The following is a 24,949-nucleotide window of genomic DNA, read 5'->3' on the forward strand; positions in this document are numbered from 1 at the left end:
ATGTCAGGTATTTTCCCCCTTTGGTCTGTTAATGTGGTGTGTATTACATTGGATCTTTTTTTATGTTGAACCACCTTGATTTCTTGGGGTAAAATCCCCATTGGTCATGATATGTAATCCTTTTTAGGTATTTTTGGATTCTGTTTGCTATTATTTTGTTGAGGACTTATGTATTTGTATTCATAAGATATTGGTCAGTAGTTTTCTTATGGTATCTTTGTCTGACTTTAGTGTCAGAGTAATGTTGGCCTCAAAGAATATATTAGAACATGTTCCCTTTTCTTCTCTTTTTTGGAGGAGTTTGAATAGGGTTGGTGTTGTTTCTTTAAATGTTTGCTCAAATTTGCCAATGAAACCATTTGGTCCTTGTTCTTTTTCTGGAGGTTTTTGATTACTGGTCCAGTCTCTTTACTTGTTACAGATCCATTGAGATTTTCTGTTTCTTGAGTCAGTTTTGGTAATTTGATGCTTCTGGGGATTTTTCTATTTCATACAGACTTTCTAATTTGTTGGTATTTGTTTGTAGTTTTTTTTCTTATAAGCCTTTTAAATTCCATGAGATTGGTAGTAATGTCCTTGCTTTCATTTCTGATTTTAGTTACTTGCATTTTCTCGCCTTTTTCCCTTAGTCATTCTAGCTAAAAGTTCGTCAGTTTTGTCTTTTCAAAGAATCTACTTTTGGTTTTGTTGATTCTGTTTTTCTCTTCTCTGTGTTGTTAATCTCTAATCTCTCTTCTTTCTTTCCTTCTGCTGGATTTGGGTTTAGTTTGCTCTTATTCTAATGTTTAAGGTGTAAAGTTGATTTGAGGTGTGGTTTTTTTTTTTTAAACTTATTTATTTGAGAGGGAGCACAAGTGGAGGGAGACAATCTTCAAGCAGACTCCCTGCTAAGCATGGAGCCTAATGTGGGGCTCAGTCCCATGATCCAGGAGATCGTGACTTGAGTTGAAACCAAGAGTCGGATGCTCAACCAACTGAGCCATCCAAATGCCCTGGGATGTTTTTTTTTTAATGTGATTATGGCTGTAAATTTCCCTCTTGAGTATGGCATTCTTTACATCCCATAATTTTGGCACATTGTGTTTTCTTTTCTGTCTCAAATTTTCTTAATTTCCCTAGTGATTTCTTTTTGGACTCGTTGGTTGTTTAAGAGTGCGTTATTTAGGGGCGCCTGGGTGGCACAGCGGTTAAGCCTCTGCCTTCGGCTCAGGGCGTGATCCCGGAGTTCTGGGATCGAGCCCCACGTCAGGCTCTTCTGCTATGAGCCTGCTTCTTCCTCTCCCACTCCCCCTGCTTGTGTTCCCTCTCTCGCTGGCTGTCTCTCTCTCTGTCGAATAAATAAATAAAATCTTTAAAAAAAAAAAAAAGAGTGCGTTATTTAATTTCCAGGTCCAGTTTCCTTTTATTATTCATTTCTAGCTTTATTCCATTGTGGCCAGATAAGATGTTTTGTAAAATTTCAGGTTTTTTCAATATATTGAGAGATGGGAGTTAATGAATGGTAACAACTGGCCACTATGCAAAATGTCAAAATTTACCACAAGTTAACAGTCTTACTTCATCAAGTACTCGCATGGGTGCTGCAAGTGTGTGATTAGATTCCATAGTTCCAAAGTGGTTTATTCAGACTTCACATGCCAAGTCAGTAGTTTCATCGGTGTTGGGACTGATTCCTGGATCTTCCTACTTTGCCATCTTTTCATGTCAGTCACCTGTGTTTTTTAGGTAGTTGTAATCTTTTGAAAATTACAGTTTTATAATCTGCCTCATAAAACATGTTTAATGTTATTATATATCTAATTTTTTAAAATTCTTTATTTTATTGATTTATTTGAGAGAGAGCAAGCAAGCAGGCATGAGAGGGAGGAGAAACAGAGGGGGCAAGAGAAGCAGACTCCCCACTGAGTGCAGAGCTGGAAGCAGGGCTCAATCCCAGAACCCTGAGATCATGACCTGAGCCGAAGGCAGACGCTTAACCAACTGAGCTACCCAGGCACCCCTTAATTCTCTTTTCTAAGTAGGGGCTTAAAGCACAACATGGGGCTTGAACTCACAACCCTGAGATGGGGAGTCACACGCTCCACTGACTGAGCCAGCCAGGTGCCCCTGTATTTACTTAACTCTTTGATAATACAAATAATATACTTATTTTGAAAAGAAAAACAAAAAAACCAGAGTTGTAGAATTAGAAGTAAGGAATTGCATCCAATAAATCATATTATTTTGGTGAGTTTGAGTCTCTTTACGACTGACCCTTTTAAGTTCCTCTTCACTACTACTTGTCTGGTAACTTCCAAACTGGTCTTCCATTTTCATTTTGTTTTCCACCGTCACAGAAGGACAAATACTGTAGAATGGTGGTTGCCAGGACCAAGGGGGGGGGAATGAAGAATTCAGTTAAGCAATATGATAAAGTTTTAGATCTCTACAACGTTTTGCTATACAAATATTGTACTATAGTGCTTAAAATTTTTTAAGAGGGTAAATCTCATGTGTTCTTACCACAATTTTTAAAAATTAAAATGAAAGCATTAACAAAAATGCTGGTAGTGAAGTATACCTAATAAAATTGTTAGCTTCAAAGAAAAAATGAAAGCCTGGTGGAAGAAGATATAAGAATTGAGGCTTGTTGCTGGAGACAAGGAAGATGTGCATCAAGATCAGGGAGGACCGTGCAGTAAGTACTTTTAAGACTAATTATGTAGCCAGATTGAGCCAAGAGGAAACTTGGGGTGAGTGGATATCATATACTAGTTTTCTGTGATTTGTTGTGTTTAATTGCTGTTACCTCCAAGTGCAAAAATTAAATAACAAGAAAAATTGGGGATGAACCAGTGTGATTTCTCACTATACTAACAATTCCTTTACTTAACATTTGCACATGAGCTAATTCATGTGTTGAAATGTGTTGCACCTGAGCAGTAGTGGTGATTTTTCTGCCTTTTCAGTGCTCTCATGCCTTTCTTTCCACTCTGAATGCCCAGGTTGTTTGTGTTATCTTCCAGCCATGTGTGCCCTTCTGATCTCTGTTAATTAATTTGTTCTTTGTAATGGTACAGCAGTTGTCTGTTGGAAATCCTAAATCTGATCAAACCAGTCTCCATCATTAGAACATGTTTCTCACACTCTTGGTGTGTGCAATTCATCCTCCAATGTCTCTATTTTCATACTTTTCCATTTTCCTCTTTTGCTGTATGATAGAGGTTTTCTTCACACCACGTTTTGGAAAATATGCCCTTAGTTTTAAACACTATTGTTGGTTACCTTTAGGACCTCAAATAAAAAATTTAAGCCTACATATATTAATTTATCAACGTCCCAAAAAAATTTATCAAGTGACTCCCTACTATAACAGATGAGAGTTTTAATTTATATATTTCCTTTTGTGTTTTCATCTTCCAATATTTGTTAGAATACTATGTGATAGACCATCCTGACTTTTGTCAGTATGTAACTTAGTAGCTTTTTTCAGAACTATTAAACTTACATTCTGTTCTAAGACCATAGTAAATTGTCATACACATTTGTGTGGTTAAATGAATTTATTCTTCATCTCTTATTTATTTAAATTCAGTTAATTAACATAGAGTGTATTACTAGTTTCAGAGATAGAGTTTAGTGATTCATCAGTTGCATATAACACCCAGTGCTCATTACATCAAGTGCTCTCTTTAATGCCCGTTACCCAGTTACCCCATCCCTCCACCCACCGCCCCTCCAGCAACCCTCAGTTTGTTCCCTAAACTTAAGAGTCTCTTATGGTTTGTCGCCCTCTCTGATTTCATCTTATTTTTCCCTCCCTTCCCCTGTGGTCCCCTGTTTCGTTTCTTCAGTTCCACATATGAGTGAAATCATAGAATTGGTTGACTTCACTTAGCATAATACCCTCTAATTCCATCCACGTCATTGCAAATGTATTCTTCATCTTTTATCTTTTGTTTGATACCACTGTTTCTGTGAGTTTTTTAATTTGATATAGCAAAGGGTAAATCTCTATAGCTTATAGTGCACTAAATCTTTTTCTAGAAATACAGCGAAACCTTTTGATCAAATTCAGGTCTTCGTGTCAGGAAATTTCTGTTACATCTTTTTTTTTTTTTTTTGACAGAGAGAGACAGCCAGCGAGAGAGGGAACACAAGCAGGGAGAGTGGGAGAGGAAGAAGCAGGCTCATAGCGGAAGAGCCTGATGTGGGGCTCGATCCCAGAACGCTGGGATCACGCCCTGAGCCAAAGGCAGACGCTTAACAACTGTGCCACCCAGGCGCCCCTCTGTTATATCTTTAAAGTATATTTTCTCTTACTGTCTTGTCTGGATCTGCATAACAGTCATCAACTATTTTATTGCTGTACTTTTTCTTTACATCTTACTTGCTTTTTCTCAGAATTTTTCTCAATTAATGACCTGGTTTTACTGCTTCGATGTAGTTATTTACTGCTTTATTGATGTAGTTATTCTGCTGTTAGATTTATCTTGTCTGTTCTTCTCTTTCCTTAACTCTGTATGCTACCTTCTCTTTTCAATGTCATTTTGATCATAAGAACTTTATTTTTCTCAAGAAGGTAAAGCAGTTCTTTCTGAAATTTTCTTCTATTTCCTATGACGAATATTAATCCTGAATGGATTTTTCATCTGTCTAGTGACTACATGGGTATAGTTTGAATGGTTTTGTTAGGCCATGGAAAACCTAATGGAGCTTGTCAGCCTTGGAAAACCTTGTGGAGCTTGTCGGTGGTTTTTGTACAAGGAGGACTTTGAGGGGGCGCCTGGGTAACTCAGTCAGTTAAGCATCTGCCTTCAGCTCAGGTCATGATCCCAGGGTCCTGGGATCAAGTCCCGATTCAGGCTCCCTGCTCATCCGGGAGCCTGCTTCTCCCTCTCCTTCTGCCTCTCCCCCTCCCACTTGTGCTCTCTCTCTCTTTCTCTCTCAAATAAGTAATCTTTTAAGGAAAAGAAAGGAGGACTTTGACTTTTCCTCCCTCTGCTTCAAGATGAACTAGTCTGTTCCGAGGCCTGAGGCTGTATACTTTGTGTACTGGTGATGTTGCTGCTGCCGCCACTAAGGTTAGGGATGACTTTGATTTATATGTAATTTTCTTAATCCTGATTTTTCTGGCTCTTTATCCTTCCTTTCAGATAAAGGGCAAAATATAGAACCTTGTCATTTACTCCTGCCCTATAAAGTAGTCTTTGGCCACTAGGGGAAGAGGAACTTCAACTAGGGTATTCCAGATCTTTTCCCTTAACCACATCAGTGTTCCTGTCCCCATCTACCAATATGGAGGTGCCGGTGAACATTTCTCAGGGCATGCTGCATATGGATTCTCAGATTGATCTTCCAGTTTGGACTAAGTGATTCAGTATTGGAGTGATACTTTTTAATAAAATTTCACGGTATAAATTTGAGATCTCCTAGTTTAGGGATATTTTAACTCTTTTTGGCTATTTTCTTTAGTTTTAGGGGAGGATATCTTCCTGCAAGCCTACATCTATGTCACCATCTTTCCTGGAAGTATCATAAGTGATAGAAAGACTTTTTAGCATAAAGGAGGGAGGTATTATTTAAAATGAACTAATATTCATATTTAATCTAACCCTGGATCAGTTCTGCAGAAAAATGCATACATTCAAAACGTTGCACAATCTGAAGGGGTTCTACTCCCTCTAGGACACTCTTAAATGGATAATACATGATCTTTCAAACTTTCTTACTTGAAACTTCTGTATGGATGTAGACATTTTCAGAAAAGTCTGAGACAGTGAGCCTGAAACTTTAGTGTTCTTAAGAAACTCTTGAGGACTTGGTTTAAAATGCAGATTTCTGGACCCTCTCAGAAAGTCTGATTCAGTGGATTTGAATAAGATCCCAGAAATCTTTTTAGCCAGCTTACCCTGGTGTAGGTGGTCCGCAGTTTAACTTTGAGTAATGCTACCTTAAGTGTTGAAATAATCAGATTTAATTATGAGATATTTTAGGTAACTAGGCCATTTCACGCTGTCCCCTGGGGCTAAATACCTGACAGCTGCTTGGCTTGGCTTCTAGAGGACCTACTACTCACCAAGATAGATGTTCCCTTCATTGTCTTCTCTTAATCCAAAAACTCAATTTCCCAAACTTTGGGATTTTGTGGACAGGGAAATCACTTGCCATTCCACCCCCCAACAAGAAATCTCACATAGGTTTGCCAATTTTTTATTTTGCTGAATGATATTAAAAATAAATCAACAATGAAAGAAGACATCTTTAACACCTCCTCTCAGCACAACCACCAAAGATATAAATAAATAAAAATGTAGGATGAACATGACCTCATAATACAGATTGTCTTTTAAATTGAGTACATTTAGCTCTAGGCAGAACCCACTCTATTTTCTTCTTTTAAAGAAAAACAAAACTTCTTTAGCTACAGATTAATGAATATTTTCTCACAGATGACATTTAAGAACTGCTGTTTATTGGTATTTGGAAGAGTGCATTTCTCAGGGCACTACCTGAATATGATGAGTAAAACATGTATCTTATAGTCTCTGTTTTCTCACCAGTTCGGTCCTTTGGTACAGAAGACAGACCAACAGATCGTCCAATACCACCTCGAGATGAAGTCTTTGAATACATCATATTCCGTGGGAGTGATATTAAAGACCTCACTGTTTGTGAGCCACCAAAACCACAATGTTCTTTGCCTCAGGACCCAGCTATTGTTCAGGTAACTGTTGGTAAATTTGTCTTGGAGTGCAAGAAAACTTCAAGTACATGGCTAGTCTTGGCTTTTACCTCTCTTGGATTTTGGTTTTGGGGTGTTTTTTTTTCCCCCTCAATTGAATGTTCATGTGCTTATCATTTCCTAGTTACCTAGATACCTAAAATACCTGGATGATGTTTTCATCTAGGCTTTTTTCTTTAGATCATCAGTTGGGACTAAATAAGTAGTAGAAGAGGGATTTATTTTTATCATAAAATATTTTCTAATTTTAGCAAGTTATAGCTTACATTTATTGAGGTCTAACTGTATGAGAAGCACTATTCAAACCACTGTACATATAGTAAGTCAGTCCTCACAATACTCTCTGAGCTTGGTACTGTAATTATAGTATAGCTATACAATTCTGATTTTTACAAGTGAACAAGTGAGTATATTAAGGTAGAGCCACAATTCGGACAGAACCAGGCAGTCTGGCTCTGGAATCCAGGATCCATGTCACTTACTATATTATTCACATTTGGTTCATATTACAAACCAGAGTGGTAATGGCTACTCTTAGGTAAGATTATTAGGTTCAGTGAAAAAAAGTAATAAATCACATTGGTATCATGTGTATATATGTGTGTGGTATATTGGTATCATATCTATGTAACATAATATGCATGAAGTGTTGTATAAAATAGCACAAACGTAAAAGGATTTTTAACATACACAGGTATATTGTTCGATTCTCTAAAGTACGAAAAAGGACGCCTAGGTGGCCAAGTCCATTAAGAGTTTGCCTTTGGCTCAGGTCATGATCTCAGGGTCCTGGGATTCAGTCCCACACTGGGCTCCTTGCTCAGCAGGGAGCCTGCTTCTTCCTTTGCCTACTCTGCCTACCACTCCCCCTGCTTTGTGCGTGCGCGCGTTTCTCTCTCTCTCTCTCTCACAAATAAATAAAATATTTAAAAATAAATAAGTAAATAAATAAGGTATGAAAAAAGAAGACCCTAAGTATTCTCAGTAAAAGAAATTTAAAAATTATATTTTATCAAAAACAAATACATGATTTCTAAAAGATTGTAAATTATAAATTAAAGAGGATGTTCGTTACAGTGCTTATTTACATGATAATTGGAAGTATATAGAAACTGCCTGAATTTTAGTTACAACAGCAGAGGAAGCAGATTGACATAGGAGTATTTTCATTTTAGGGGCATAGCTGATTAAAAGCTTATCGCCCTCATGATTTTCCTTTTGGATCCATTTTCTTCTCAACCCTTTTCTTGTCAGCCTTTGGTCATTTGCACTAAAATATGCTTGTTGATTTTTTTTTTAAGTAATGTAATACTTTTAGATTTTTTAAAATTAACTTTCCCTATTTTATGCTGTGATAAAATCTTAATTTTCCACAAAACAGATTCTTAGAATATATATTATCTTGCATAAGTTTGTGTTACTTCCAATATTAAAATACTTAATGAACTCTTCTGAAGAAAATAATAGGTGGTATATAAAATTAAAATGGAAAAAAAGAGGAGCGCCTGACTGATTCAGTTGGTGGGGTGTGTGACTCTTGATCTCAGGATTGTAGGTTTGAGCCCCATGTCGGACATAGAAAGTACTTAAAAATGAAATCTTTTTATTTTTCCTAAGATTATATTTATTTGAGAAAGCGTAAACACAGAGGGGAGGAGGGGCAGAGGGAGAGGGAGAAGCAGACTCCCTGCTGAGCAGGGAGCTGAATGGGGGACTCGATCCCAGGACCCTTGGGATCATGACCTGAGCCAAAGGCGGACTCTTAACCGACTGAGCCACCCAGGCACCCTAAAAATAAAACCTTTTAAAAAATAGGGGAAAAAAAGAGAGAGAGAGAAAGTACCTTTTAACATTTATTTAATATTTATCTTTCCAATATAAGTTTTTTAATAAGAAATAATTAAATTTATTCTTAGAAATTGGAGAAATTCTCTCCTCTCCTCTCCCCCCACTCCTTGTTAAGTCCAACTTTTGAGGAGGTAAGTCTGAAGGAATTATGAGAAAATGTGAATTTTCTTAAATGGAGGGAGAAGAGACACATTTTAATAGAGATAGCCTACACCAAAGAGTAGTGTTAGCTGACTGTCTCTATTTAAAAGTTACAAGCTTTATGGAATCAGAAGAACCAAGTAAACTTAAGTCAGACTGTTGTTGAGTAACTTCTACCAGTCACCATAAATTTTGACTTTTGACCTTTGGGTTAATACATCCAGTAGTATTTATTGAGCACCTGCCATATGCCTGATACTGGCAGTGAACACACAGACACTCCTACCATCAGTGAGCTTATATCCTTTTGGTCATTAGTATGCTTCATATTTGTAATATGTGATATTTTATATTAAGATAATGAGTATATAGTATGCATATATACGTTCTATAATACTTTAGGTATTAATACACTATAATATACTTTAATACTCTATAATACACTTTAGGTTTAGTAAATTGAAATTTTTGTAAAATGTTCTTTAACTTAATGATAAATATATTTAAAAATGTAAATGGTCTTGGGGCACCTGGGTGGCTCAGTTGGTTAAGCATCTGACTCTTACCTCAGCTCAGTTCTTGATCTCAGGGTTGTGAGTTCAAGCCTCACATTGGACTCCATGCTGGACATGGAGCCCACTTTTATAAATAAATAAATAAATAAATAAATAAATAAATAAATAAATAAATAAAATGTAAATGGTCTTGTTTGGGATAGTTTGTTTCTATATCACTTCCCTGTAAATTTAATAGTGCGCCTCAAATGATTGAAATATGAGCAAAATCACAAGTGAGATACCTTATTTTTGTCAGCACCAGACTAAAACTCAGTATAACCAAATGTAATTTTTCCCATATTTTTTCTTCAGAGTTACTTATTCAAGTAACTTTTCTTTGGTTCTTTCCTAAACTGCTATAAAACTCTTTACTTAACTATAGAAAAATACATTTATAAGTCACATCAACTATGATTGGCACGTATATACAAATATTGAAATCCGGAGGTTGTTAAACTATTATGGTATTAAATGCATATTGTAAGTTATTATAATTGCTTTTGTATCTAGTAGTTACAATTTAAAGTTTTCTTTAAAAATGTAAATATTCGAATTTTTTTCATTATGTACATGTTGTGTAGAGCCTGGAAAAATAACCCATGATCTTTCTTCAGTCTTCACTAGGCTCATCTACTTCTTCATTCCAGTCAGTGGGTTCCTATGGACCTTTTGGCAGGATGTCAACATACAGTCAGTTCAGTCCAAGTTCATTAGTCGGGCAGCAGTTTGGTGCTGTCGGTGTTGGTATGTTGTGCTTTTTACTTTTTCTTTCTTTTTTCTTTGTTTTTTTAAATTTACCTGTCTTTACCACAAATTTACAGACATGTTGTTTGGTGTTCCTTTTGTAACCTATTAATTTAAAGGCTTTATTTAATGTCCTCAATAACTACTGGCTCTATGAAGCACATTTTTTTTAATCTAGATCTATTCAATTGCCAAATATCATTGAATGTTATTTTAAATTTACATAAGATATATCCATTTAAAATAAGCATTTTTTTCCAGGGCACCTGGCTGACTCGGAAGAGCATGTAACTCTTAATCTTGGGGTCATGAGTTCGAGCCCCACGTTGAGTGTAGAGATTACTAAAAAATAAACTAATCTAAAAAAATCATAGAATAAGCATTTGTTTTCAACAGAATGGGTTTTCAAAAAGGGGATTGGAGATAATGCTATTATTAGGTAATAATAATGCCATTAAGGAGTATTTATATTAGGTAGAATGTGGAAAGATAATCACATATAGCATGTTTGAGGGCCTGGTGCTTTGTTTATTGTTTTAGAAGCATTAACACTGTAAGGAGAAAGCTAGATAATAATCAGATCAGCTCAATGTTGTTTTGTTTTTATAGCTGTGCATTTTAGCTCTTTAGTATACCTTTACTGAAATTTTCACAGTAAAGAGTAACTTTTTAAATCTCAAATTCTAGGGGCGCCTGGGTGGCACAGCGGTTAAGCGTCTGCCATGGGCTCAGGGCGTGATCCCGGTGTTATGGGATCGAGTCCCACATCAGGCTTCTCTGCTATGAGCCTGCTTCTTCCTCTCCCACTCCCCCTGCTTGTGTTCCCTCTTTCGCTGGCTGTCTCTATCTCGGTCGAATAAATAAATAAAATCTTAAAAAAAAAAAAATCTCAAATTCTAGCCCTTAATCTTTTTTAATTCAATTGAAATAACCATTTATCAGTTTACCCTGTTTCTCTGCATCACAAATCCAGTTTCAGGTATATCTTGAAACTCATTAGTATGTTAATGGGTTTTGTTAAAATTAATTCCTTTTTATAAATATACTTTGTTTTATGTAGCTGTGACTTTTTAAGTGTGTAAATGTTTTGCTTATTCACAAAATCAAAAAGGATGGGAAAAAATAAATCCTAAAACTGAATGGATACAAACAGAAATAACTGGTGCTAAGTATATATCAAATTGATAGTATAAGCACACAGAAAAAAGAATTCAAGTAACTTTTACACTCTTAGTAGGGGTATATTGTAAGAATAAATGGAACTGTAAAAAAGAAAAAAAAGAAAGAAAGAAAGAAACCTTGACTTAGGGTTTGTAATTGGTAGTGGTACTGGTGTTAATTTTGAAACTGTTTTGTATGTATTACAGGATAGGGCAAATGACTAATATAGTGATGTTGTTGGGAAATGCTGTAAAGACCATGGAGAAGGGAGAAAGAAATGTAGGGGTAAGAAAGAACCCCATGGTGTTGAATGTGAATTGGAAGCATGAATGTGAACTTGTTTTTTAAAAACTGGTTATTTCCTGGCTTTGTTCATAGAAGGGACCTAGAAGCAGTGATACCCTGTAGCGAAGAATATGTGTAGACCCAGTTCTTGGTTTCTGAATACCATTCCCCACTAAAAGGAACATGGGCCCCTTGAAAAAAGAAGAAGGGGAAACAGTGCTCTTTTTTTTTTTTTAAGTTTGTTTATTTAAGTAATCTCTACATCCAACATGAGGCTCAAACTCATGACCCCGAGATCAAGAGTCACATGTTGTTCTGACTGAGCCAGCCAGGTGCCCCACCAATGTTCTTTTTTAACAAAAAAGTGCCAGCTAATAGAAAGAAGGAATGGTAAATATAGAAAATCACCATTGTTGTAATATCTACTGTAGTAATTAGCAAGGATTATCAGTGGATGCTAAAGTCATTGGGTGAACAGTGTTGGACAGAATATTAAAATGGCTAAAGTATTATCACACAGTTAACTAATTACAGACAGGATGACATTGTGCTTTTATAATGGAGACCTCTCATGGTCACCATTTTAATCAAGTCATAAAGTTTGGCATTGCCGTAGTTAACTAATTAAATGTGTCCTAATGTGGTGATATAGGAAGGAGGTAAATCCAGATTTACCCTGTTAGCTATAACTGTTAGAATCCTATTCTGAGGATTTAAATAAGGAGGAGTTGCAAATGATCTCTTTGAGACTCCTTTCACTAAATTGAGTAGTTGGCTAACATTGGGATTATTACTGACTGCACTTACCTCATACGTTACCGTGAAGATTGCATGTGTAAAGCATTTGAATAGGGTCTAGCACATAGTGTTACATAGTAAATACTGCTTCTACCATTCTTCAGAGCCTGCTCTTCTAATCAGAGTATTTCTTATAAATGCTTTTATCTAATTTTAATATTATTGGGAGTTGCTAGTTTACTATTATTTGGCTGTCACAAAGGTAGAGGATTTTATTTGTATTATCCATGTCAACTGAGTACTTTTTGCAGTAGATGGTTATTTTTCATTTGATTTCCATATTGGTAGGATAATTTGTGGAATGACTAGAGAGCTATATATAATATTTAGAAGTTGTTAAATGAGGAGGAGGAGGAAAATTATAGCATTGATTGGTGGTAGGTGATTTTTAGAAAAGGAGCTAACTTGGATATGGTTTGTGTTAGCACAAATTAAGCCAGATTTTAATCTAAGCCTCTTGTTTCCAATCCCTAGTGAAATTGACCCTTGAACAAATGTATTTGCACTGTACAGGTCCACTTATATGTGGGTTTTTACCAATAAATACATTAGTAAATGTATTTTTTCTACCATATGATTTTTTTTAAAAAGATATTTATTTGACAGATAGCATGTGTGAGCAGGGGGAGGGAGAGGGAGAGAGAATCTTGAGCAGACACCGGCCTCAGTCTCACGGCCCTAAGATCATGACCTGAGCGGAAACTAAGACTTGGACGCTTAACTGACTCAGCCACACAGGTGCCCCTGAGTGATTTCCTTAATAACATTTCCTTTTCTCTAGCTTACTTTGTTATAAGAATGCAGTACAGTATTCTGACTTAAAAAAAGAAGTTTAAATCAGGGAAACACTATTTGGGAATTTTTTTTTCCATTTTAATTTTTATATGTTACAGTCTTTCTACAGGTTTTTTTGCAATTTATATCATGAAGGATTAATATCTATAGCATCTATAGGGCTTCCAAAACTAAGGACCTACACCCAAGAGAAAAAGAGGCAGGTGTTAGGAACTAACTTTGCCTTTCTCAGAAAGAGGAATATAGATGTCCCCCAAATGTGGAAAAATGCTTAAGTTTTGGTTATAATAAGAGATGTACAAATTAAATCTCTACTGAGGCACTATTTCTCATTATCAGTTTGGCAAAAGCCCACAAGTTTGAGTATGTGTATGGTATTTTTGTAAGATAGTGAGGAAACAGCTAACTCTCATACATTGAAAGGGATGATACACCAGACAGAATTAAAACACTATTTTTTTAAAGCTGATGCTAAAATAATTCTTAAGTGCAAAGATCAGGTCTTTAATTTATGGATCCTTAGGAAAAATTAACGATCCCACAATAAAAAACAGCAAAACAGCCATGGCATGCTAAGTCTCATAATAACCATGTGGACAAGACAGAGAACTGTTGGCTGAATAGACAGACAAATGTGTACATTTTAGCCGGTTAAGTAGTCAAGCCATATTATACAATGATTCTCTTAGGTCTCCAGTATTTCGTGCAAATTAATTTTTAATGAAAATTTAGATCATTTTGATGAACATTTAGAAGGCAGACTTATGAACTTTACAGTTACCATAAAGCCAGCTGGATCTATCATACATTGGGGCTAACAGACTAAGGATTGTTCAAGGTCCACTTTGATAAAGTGTAAGGGAATTAAACATTCCATTTAAAAAGTAGATACCATCAAACTGAATTTAAAAAAATAACAAGACCCAACTATATAATGTTTTATAAGAAATACACCGAAAGACAGAAGGGGAACGAATAAAAAACAACATGGCGTACCATACAAACACTAATAACAAGAAAACTATGTTAGACAAATTAACATCAGACAAAGAAACTTAAAGATCAGGGGTACTACCAGAGATAAGAAGGATTCTTCCTAATGGTACAGAGGACAGTTCATCAGGAGGCTTTAACAATCCTAGATGTAACTTTTATAAAATAGTACACCCCAAAGTTGTGGGATATAGGTTATTTTCATGTAAACATGGACCACTTAATGGGATAGATCAAATCCTGAGCCATAAAACAAGTTACATTAAATTGAGGATTGAAATCATACATGGTATGTTCTCATAACCATAAGTTAAATAAATATAACTTGAAAAATTCCAAATAATTGGAAATTGAGCAAACTTATAAATCACTGATGAATCAAAGAAGAAAGTGTAGATTAGAAAATACTTTTTAGGGGCGCCTGGGTGGCACAGCAGTTAAGCGTCTGCCTTCAGCTCAGGGCGTGATCCTGGCGTTCTGGGATCGAGCCCCACATCAGGCTCCTCTGCTATGAGCCTGCTTCTTCCTCTCCCACTCCCCCTGCTTGTGTTCCCTCTCTCACTGGCTGTCTCTATCTCTGTCGAATAAATAAAATCTTTAAAAAAAAAAAAATACTTTTTAATGATCATAAAAAGCAGCATATCAAAATTTGTGAGTGGAGCTTAGAGGAAATTTTATACCTTTAAAAATTTTATACATTTGAATGCATATATTAGAAAATAAGAATGTTTTAGAATTACTGCTCTAGACTGCCAGCTTAGGAAGCTAAGAGAAAAGGAAAGAAAATTAGCCCAAATGTAGTAGAAGGAGAAAAAATTAAAAGCATAAACCTAATGAAATAGAAACAAGCCAAAATAACTTGATGTAATGAGTGCTGGGTGTTATATGCAACTGACGAATCACTAAATTCTACCCCAATAACTAGTAATATGCAGTATATGTTAACTAAATTGAATTTAAATAAAGAATTTTAAATAAATAAGAAAGAAAAGAAGTCAAAATATACATAACATCAACAAAGCCAGGTGATCAAGGGAAAAAAGAAGACCCAATTACCAATATGAGGAATGAAAGAGTAGATATCATTATAGATCCTTAAAGGACAAATCTTATGAACGAATTTATGTCAATTTTGACATCTTAGATAAAATAGAGAAATTCCTTGAAAAATAGAACTTTCTTAAACCCAAACAGGAGGAGATAAAAACACAATATCCCAGCTAACTAAGATACCAGATCAAATGAGGTCATTACAAGAAAAGAAAATTACAGCCTACCATCTCTGTGGACATGTATTTTAAAATCCTTAACACAATATTAGCAGAGAAAGCCAGCAATTCATAAAAAGAAAAGTACATAATGAAAAAGTAAAGTTATCTCAGAAATGCAAAGATGTTTTAACATTGGAAGATCATTAGTAATTTACCACATTAACAGAATAAAGAAGGAAAACTGTAATCCCAAGAGATACAGAACAGGCATTTGATAAAATCAGCACCTACTTATCAACAACTGAGGAATGGGAGGGAATTTCCCAAACTTAATCAGTGAAATGAAAAGTTTACATACATAAAGGCAAGAAAAAAAGATACAAAGACTGAAAAGGAAGAATTAAAAGTGTTTCTATTTGAAGGTGACATGATTGTGTATGTAGAAAATGCAAAAGCATATTCAAACCATTAGAATGAGTTAAGTGAATTTAGCATGGTAAGGGAATACATGGTAAATATATGAAATGAACTGTATTTTTTATTCAATAGATGGGTTGGCAAACTGGTCTGTGGACTGAATCCAGCCAGCCTCCTGTTTTTATAAAGTTTTACTGGAATATAGGCACACCCATTTATTATATATTGTTTATGGCTGCTTTTACACTGCATAGGCAGAGTTAAGTAGTTATAATGGAGACCATATGGCCTAAAGAGCCTAAATATTTATCATCTGGTCACTTGTAGTTGGAGTTTATTGACATGTGATCTAGAACACATGTTGAGAAGTGAAATGTAAAATGCACCACAGCTTGCAGTTAGTACCAGTAACATGAGATACCCAGGAAATAGAAATAATGTAACAGAAGATATTTGAAAACATCTACAACCGTGGTTCTCAGTGGAGGGGGGTTAATTTTATCTTCCTCCTGCAGGGCACATTTGGTAACGTATGAGGACATTTTTGGTTGTCACAACTGGGGGATACTACTAGAACGTACAGGGTTGGAGGCCAGGGATGCTACCTAACATCCTACAATGCATAGGCCAACTCCTCACAAAATGTCAGTAGTGCTGAAGTAGAGAAAACTGCTCTATAATGAAAACTACAAAATATTGCTGGGAGAAATTAAAGTTCTAAATAAATGGAGAGTTGATCCAGGCTTGTGGGTTAGAGATTCAGTATTATTTTTAAGGTAATGTTTTTCCCAAAATTGATTTACAGAATGAACAGAATCCCGGTAGATATTTTAAAATAGAAATTGACGGGGGCGCCTTGGTGGCTCAGTCAGTTGGGCATTTGATTCTTGATTTCAGTTCAGGTCATGATCTCAGGGTCATGAGATTGAGCCCCATGTTGGGCTCTGCTCTGGGTGTGGAGCCGCCTTGGGATTCTCTCTCCCCCTCTGCCTCCCCACCCCGGCTGTGCGCGCTCTCTCTCTCTCTCAGAAAGGAAGAAAGAAAAGGAGGGAGGGAGGAATTGACATGCTGATTCCAATATTTATATGAAAATAGAAAACCTAGAATAGCCAAAACAGTCTTGAAAGTTGGGGCATATGGGTGGCCGAGAGTTAAGCTTCCAATTCAGGTCTTAATCTCAGGGTCATGACTTCAAGCCCTGTGTTGGGTTCCATGCTGGGCAAGGAACCTACTTTAAAAAGACTCACTTAAATACTGATTTAAAACAGAGATGGCAGTGCAGTTCAATGGAGAGGGGTAAATCTCCTTAACCAATAATGTTCCAGTATGTATTTGGAAAAAGTAACCTTGGTTCCTGCCTCACTCCGCATATAAAAAACAGTATGAGGGACGCCTGGGTGGCACAGTCAGTTAATCGCCTGACTCTTTGTTTTGGCTCAGGTCATGATCTCAGGTTCATGAGATCAAGCCCAACTGTGCTCAGCATGGAGTCTGCTTAAGATTCTCTCTCCTTCTGCCCCTCCCCTCTGCGTGCTGTCTCTCTGTCAAATAAATCTTTTTAAAATTTTTTTGAAATAAATCGGTAGGTAAATTAGAGTAAGGAACATGGATGTGGTACAGCCAGCAACTCAGAAAAGAGATGGAGAAAATAAAGATCTATAGAAGAGTTTGCTAACCAGAGGGCAAGGTGTGGGAGGCTGGAGGAGGTGAGGAAACAAAGCAACATGCAGATAAGACTACGTATCATCAAGGTGGCTTATGTCTTAGTCGTTGCCCAGAAATACTAAGGATAATGGGATGAATTTAACTTCCCACAATCATTGAGAGCATTAGTCCCCACATTTCTGGCGATGTGGGAAGTTATGTTAGGCCTCTCATGAGCTGGCCAGGGCTGTAGCCTAACTGGAGTCTACCTTCAGGGGAGTCCCAGTGATTCTCATTATCTGAGATTCTATGCTAGGTTCTGATGCCCTGTTTTAAAAGGGATAGGAACAACTAAGATTTATTAAATTGGAGGGGGCAGTGTTAAAGACAGTGGGAAGATGAATAATGGTTGAAGTAACTGAAATTGATTAGCTGGGAAATCAGAAGATGGCTAGAGGCATGATCATGATCTTTAAAAAGTTTAAGAGCTGATGGGTAAACTGCTACGGAGTAGATTGGTGAAAATAAGGAAAGTGGTGAGAAAAGAGACAGATAAGGGGAGGGCCTGATAAACTGAGGTAAGTAATCCGAATTTTTATGTTAAGGGCAGTGGAAAGCCGTCACAGGGTTCTAAGCACTGTCATGATATGGTTATATCTGTATTTCACAAGAGATTGTTCTGACTACCATCTTCAGATTGGATTTAGAGGTAGGGAAGGAAGGGCTACTGAAATAGTTCCTGTTGGAGAAAACCTACATCTATTAAATATTAAGTCAGAAGAGAAGCAGCAAAAGAAAAGGTAAATGATCCATAAGGACTTAGAGAAGATTGACATAACCTCATATAGCAAAGAATTTGGGCCCTTTCTAGGGATTTGTTATTCACATTACCAGAACTTTTTGTGGTTGCTTTAGGCAGAATGCAGCCCCACGGTACCGTCCTGGAGGGAGGCATTAAAATGAACTGGAGTCCATTGGCTACTGCCTTGGAAATGCTGGACAAGCTCTTCATAGACAGGTCTATGTGCAGATACTTGGTATTAAAATAATTACACCTTAATACTGATGTAGAACGTGCCATTTCTGCTACTTTTCTTTCTGACATGGGTCCTTTCTGTTCTATCTATGTAACTGCCTAGGACAGTATTGCTGTTACAAAAATTGTTGGCACCCAAGGATGCTGGAGTATATATTGGTTTGCTTTTTCCATGTAGTGTAAAAGATTTCTCAAACTATTTTTGACGCATTTTCGATTTTCAGGATTACTGATTTGCACGAGTGTTGCAGGGGGGAGGGGTGGCAACAGTTACTGTCATCGTTAAAATGGTGTATTACGTTATATAATTGAAAGGTTTAAATTAAAAATTTTTTTTGTCATTTAAAAAATATATATATCTCTTAAAGCTGGAAGCTCTTTGACATCCTTTGGAACAGAAACATCAAACAGTGGTACTCTATCCCAAAGTAGTGCAGTTGGTTCTGCCTTTACACAGGATACAAGATCGCTAAAAACACAATTATCTCAAGGTAAGCTGTTTTTTCCTTCAGATATTTCCATTTCTAAGATCTTTAGTGGTTTTTATCTTGCTCTTTGGATCTAAGAGCTTTTGCAGCTTGCAAATCACATTTACACTTACTATTTGGTCCTTTTAAGATTTTTCTTCTGATTGCTGTCGTAATAAGTATATTGAATGATGTCCACTATTTAGACTCTTTACAGTTCTGAGATCATAGAACTGGGAACCAGTGAACATTCTCTGTGTTTGACAATTTTTTGCAAGGCAATTGTAATACTTAAATATATCAGATGAGGCCCAGACTCACCACTGAAGATGAACTATTCTTGATGAACTTGAAATAACAGCTTAAAAAACCAAACTATTCTTTATGCTGTTGGGTCTTTCCTACATCCTCACAGAATCTAGAGCAGTGGTTCTTAGTGTGGACCATCCACAACCATCATCTGGAGTGCTTCTTAAAAATGTAGATCCTGACAGTCGCTGTATCAGAATCCTTGGAGTTTTGGCAATGTGTTGTTGTAATTAGCTTCTTAAAGGATCCTGTTTAATTTTTTTAAATCTATTTTTCTACCAGCCAGTTCTGTAATCTTTGGTGGTCCCAAGATTCTGTATTTTTTTATCTGCAGCTGAAGTGGTTGTTATTGGCTCGTTGCTTTATATAAATGTTCACTTTTAAATAAAACAGTGTAAAATCATTTCAGAAGGATGCTATAATCACAGGATAATATTGTTTAAAACTGTCAAGGGTAAAATCAAGCTAATACTAAACATAATCCTGTGTATCTTACTTTAGATATTTTGAAATAGTTATCATTCATACTGGCTTAAAATAACTTAATTTTTTATTTTTTTAACATTCTAAAGATTTGTTGTAGATGAATTAGAAATACAGTAAGTATAAGGAAGAAAATAAAAACACCCATAGTCCCACTATCCAGAAATAACAATTACCTTTCATTATATATACTTCAGACTTCTTTCTAGGTTATTAGAAGTGTATATTTCTCTATAGATCTTTTGGGTGTTTTTCTTTTAAGAATTCTTCCTTAAATAAAATTCTTCATCTTTTTAAGCATTAGTTTTCTAAACTATAAAATGGGACTTTAAGGGTACCTGGCTGGCTCAGTTGGTGGAGCACATGACTCTTGATTTTGGGGTTTTGAATTTGAGCCCCATGTGGGTTATATAGAGATTACTTAGAAATAAAATCTTTATAAAAATTAAAGGGGCACCTGGGTGGCTCAGTCAGTTGGGTGGCCGACTCTTGGTTTTGGCTCAGGTCGTGGAATCAAGTCCCATGATGGCTCCATGCTGAGTGCGGAATCTGCTTCAGATTCTTTTATCCCCCCCCACTCACGTTCACACTCTCTCTCTCAAATAAATAAAACCTTAAAAAATTGGGGGGCGCCTGGATGGCTCAGTCGTTAAGCGTCTGCCTTCGGCTCAGGGCATGATCCTGGCGTTATGGGATCGAGCCCCACATCAGGCTCCTCTGCTGGAAGCCTGCTCCTTCCTCTTCCACTCCCCCTGCTTGTGTTCCCTCTCTCCCTGGCTGTCTCTCTCTCTGTCAAATGAGTAAACAAAAAAAATCTTTAAAAATAAATAAATAAGAACAAAATAAAATGGGGCTTTATTGGTAACTAACTTATTCTGAGAATTACATTTTTAAAAAATGTATGCAGTGCCCTTAGCACCTAACACATAGTGCTTAGTAGACGTTAACTATTTTATGGGGCACCTGGGTGGCTCTGTTGGTTAAGCGACTGCCTTCGGCTCAGGTCATGATTCTGGAGTCCCAGGATTGAGTCCCGCGTCAGGCTCCCAGCTCAGTGAGGAGTCTGCTTCTTCCTCTGACCCTCTCCCCTCTCATGAGCACACGCTTGTGTGCACGTGTGTGCACTCTCTCAAATAAATAAATACATAAAATGTTAACTGTTTTAATCAATAGTGAACATTAACCTTAATATTGAATCACTTATTAAAATGGTAAGTAAGGATGCCTGTTATCATTACTACTCAGCATCGTTATGAAATTTTTAGCTAACTCAGGAATGCATGAAAAAGACATAAGCATAAATATTGAAATTAGTATTATTTGCCAGTGCTATGACTTTCTGCTTGGAATTAATTCACTGAATAACCTAGAACTAAAGAACTAAAATTAGAGGTAAACTATAAAGTTATACATGTAAAAAGCAATAGTTGTCCTAAAACCTAACCCACTGATTATGTAATGTAGATAAAAGAAGATGTCATAATAAGAAGAAATAGAAATTAAATATAAGATACATAATAAATATGGCAAACCTCTGTAGAAAATATAAAATGTAGTAGAGGGACATAAAAGAAGTTACACGTAATCAGAGAAACAGATCTTATTCCTAGATATAAAGATTTAGTATTAGGAAGACCTTGTGTCTCATATTAATTAAATTTACTATACTTTTAATAAATCCAAATGGAATAGTAGAACTTAATAAAAGAGATACACAGACAGTCCTAAAAATAAACATGGAAGTATAGTTAGACATATTTTTCAAATAAAGGTAATGACATAGGGCTTACCTACTTGATAATAAAGTACACATAAAGTAAAGCCGTGCAGGAATAAAAGTCAGAAATAGTTCCTAACATAAATAAGTGATTAATACATGATAAAGATATTCTTAAATTAGAGGAAGGCTGGCTATCCAATAGTGATGTTGGGACAGACAACTGCGTGATCATTTGGGAAAAATATATCTAGATCCTTCCATTGTTAGGACTAAAATTTTAAACAGATTAAAGTATTTAAAAATTTTTCAAGTACATATTATAAGAAAGAGGTATATTTATATAAAGCAGTGATGGAGACGGCCTGGGACTCTTCATTTAAGTTTTATCGACGAAAACTTCTGAACTTTACAAAATTAAAATACCTAGAGTTTTCTTTGAACTGGTAAGAATGTGTAGTTAGGTCAGGGGGGTGTGTTTTTATTATGCTGAAACCAGCTTCTGGGTTTATTCCTAATGATATGTCTAGTATTACCTATATTCCCTGTGGGTAACACAGCTTCCAGTGTGACTAGAAGACTTCAGTCACAAAGGTTTTGAAAGAACACAGCAGGGGACTCTGGGGTGGCTCAGTGGGTTGAACGTCTGCCTTAGGCTTAGGTCATGATCCCAGGGAGTCCCGCATCGTGTTCAGCAGGAAACCTGCATCTCCCTCTGCCTGCCGCTAGCCCTGCTTGTGCGTGCGTGCACGCTTGCTCTCTCTCTCTGATAAATAAAATCGGGGGGGGGGGGAGTACACAGCAGACTAATCCTTGCTTGCTGTGATCACCGCATCACTTGTGGTTCTGCAACACTTGTGGGTCACAGGATTCTTTTCTTAAAAGCCTCGATGAGACAAGTTTTAGAAATTTATAAGATCGGGTCACCTGGGTGACTCAGTCTGTTAAGTGTCTGCCTTCGGCTCAGGTCATGACTCCAGGTTCCTGGGATCAAGCCCTGCACTGGGTTCCCTGCTCAGCGGGGAGCCTGCTTGTCCCTCTCCCTTCCAACCACTCGTGCTCTCTCTCTCTGATAAATAAAATTTTTTTAAAAGAAAATTTATAAGATCATTTAATGTAATATTATAAAATTGAACAACAGGCTTTTCAAAAAACTTAGCACTTGTTTTATAAGTAAATCCCTGTATTCAGTGATAAATGATCACAAAAATGTTTTCTCATAGGCCAGAACTTCTACAAACCACCACGATTCCCATTATAATCAATGGGAAGGAATATTGCACTGTTTCTGGCTGGAAATGTGATACACATTTGTAATTACGACTTTAGATAGCCATAAACTTGGGGAAAATTACTAATAAACAGTCCCTGAAGCATCTGGTGCACAATAACCAATGCATTGTCAGCACTCACCAGTTCACCAGTGGGCGGAGCCTGTGCAGATATGCACAGGAGGGTAGTAACATTTACAGCATACTTGGATTTTTTTTTTTACATGAAATAATTTTCTTAAGCAAAACATATCCCATGCTGTATCATGGGATACGAGAGCACCCTGAGCAGAAATGTTACAGCAGAGACAAAACATGATGGGAGCATCCGGTATTACATACTTCTGTTCACACTGTGACCAGGCTCTGACCTCGTAAAAGAAAAAATGGAATTTGTAAGTGCACAACTCATATTAAGCAGAAGCTTCCAAAAGATCTTCAAAATGGCCAGAAATGAATGTGGCTGCTGTGTAATTATCTGAAGGGTGTATTTGTTGCTGGCCTTTGATTATTGATGTATAATTTCCCAAGCCTCTAGGGTATTGAAGGACTTCATCTCTCTAACTTTCTAGTTCTTTACTTCCTTTGTAATGGAAATGTAATGGAGATAGTACCTATAAATATAAAAGTACCACTGTAGACATATCTTCAGAAACTACTAAAAATTTTAGGTTACAGCCTCTGGAAATAATGGCTGAAGTGTCAGTATAATCTTGTGGTTGTCATTATTGGGGAAAGCCTGCATCCTACCTGCATACAACATGATCTTTGATAATATTCCTGGGAAGTCTTGCCCAGGCAGCAATTTTTGAAAAACTTACTTAAATCTTAACCCCACCAGGTAGAAATACAGATAAAGTTCCATTGGTAGGTTGGTTGGTTGGTCGTTGGGGGTTTTGTTTTGTTTTTTTTTTCAATGTTTCTTTACTAGCCTAGTGACCCAGCCCACTAAAGATAACCAGTTTTAAACTCTGGTCTAATAAGTAGATGAATTCAGATTTGTGCTGAGGATTTAAATTGGTAGAAATAAAACTGTAGACCTTTTTTTTTTTTGGTTTTGTTTTTTTTTTTTTTTTGAGGGTCTAGGTTTTGAAATCCCCAGAGGATAGGGTAGTTTCTTATCTTTTGGTTACGTTTTAGGTCGTTCAAGCCCTCAGTTAGACCCTTTGAGAAAAAGCCCAACCATGGAACAAGCAGTACAGACCGCCTCGGCCCACTTACCTGCTCCAGCACCTGTTGGGAGAAGGAGCCCTGTATCAACCAGGCCTTTACCATCTACCAGCCAAAAAGCAATAGAGAATCAAGAGCACAGGCGAGGTAGAACTTTAGCTATTTACTGTTCATTAATTGACTGATCAACATTTTCCATTCACCTTATTTTTCATTAAAAAGATTTACTGTATATGAATGATCCTAGAAGGTTTCAACTGAACTTGATAGAATGTTCAGTCTTTCAAACTTGACTCAAAGTAGTGATGGTGGTGGGGGTATAGATTTTTTGCTTTTGTTTTGGGTTCCTTTGTTTTTCCCATTTTGAACTTTACAGAAGTTTTTGCTTTTGTGTCCTGAGCTCATTCCTGACTTTGTATATCTTTTATAGCTGAAGTACACAAAGTTTCAAGACCAGAAAATGAGCAACTCAGAAATGATAGCAAGAGACAAATAGGTAAGTTACTTGAATCTTGAAGCCATATTCTGTGCTTCTCAATTAAAAAGAACACTTGGTGCATAATTACTATTAAAAAATGAAAGCCTGCAGGGTGCCTGGGTGTGACTCAGTCGGTTGAGCGTCCCAACTCTTGATTTCAGCTCGGGTCATGATCTCATGGGTTGTGGGATCGAGCCCCACGTCAGACTCTGCGCTCAGCAGAGAGTCTGCTGAAGATTCTCTCTCTCCCTCTTCCTCTCAAATAAATAAATTAAAAAAAAAAATTACAGACTGGGGTTATATCTGTAAAGGAGCTTAGCATTGGGGAGTTACACTGTGGTAACAGAACATTTCTTTATCTTGATTATGGTAGTAATTGTACAGATGTATACATGTAGCAAAATGTTTTAGAACTATATATAGAGATACACTTGAAAATGAGTACCTACAAAAACTGTTAAAATCTGAGTGAGGTTTAGGGTGTAAAATTATATTGTGCCAGTGTCAATTTCCTGGTTTTGGTAATGTACGGTAGTTAGAATAAGATATTACTGTTAGAGTGGAAGCTAGATAATGGGCATGTAGAACCACTCTGTACTGTTTTTTCAATTTTTTTGTGTTTAAATGTTGTAAAATAAAACTTTTTTTTTTTAAATCAGCATTACATTTCTGGAATAAACTCTACTCGATGGTAGACTGT

The 24,949-nt window shown here is 36.5% G+C and overlaps 1 protein-coding gene across 6 annotated transcripts in view; it reads left to right on the forward strand.

Annotated features, from left to right (window-relative positions):
* Positions 1 to 24,949, forward strand: part of LSM14A (LSM14A mRNA processing body assembly factor) — a 54,045-nt gene that overhangs the window by 18,643 nt on the left and 10,453 nt on the right. For 3 of the 6 annotated variants that reach the window (XM_045796183.2, XM_045796184.2, XM_045796185.2), the window contains exons 2-6: positions 6,543 to 6,706; positions 9,885 to 10,014; positions 18,723 to 18,845; positions 23,742 to 23,918; positions 24,202 to 24,267. In XM_045796183.2, the coding sequence (XP_045652139.2) occupies positions 6,543 to 6,706; positions 9,885 to 10,014; positions 18,723 to 18,845; positions 23,742 to 23,918; positions 24,202 to 24,267 (660 nt within the window). The remainder of the gene's footprint in view (positions 1 to 6,542; positions 6,707 to 9,884; positions 10,015 to 18,722; positions 18,846 to 23,741; positions 23,919 to 24,201; positions 24,268 to 24,949) is intronic. The other 3 variants (XM_045796186.2, XM_045796187.2, XM_045796188.2) reach the window with 1 other exon arrangement.

This window comes from Ursus americanus, chromosome 21, assembly GCF_024610735.1.
Source record: "Ursus americanus isolate L20-20 chromosome 21, mUrsAme1.1.p, whole genome shotgun sequence".
In the NCBI taxonomy this organism is placed as follows: Eukaryota; Metazoa; Chordata; class Mammalia; order Carnivora; family Ursidae; genus Ursus; species Ursus americanus.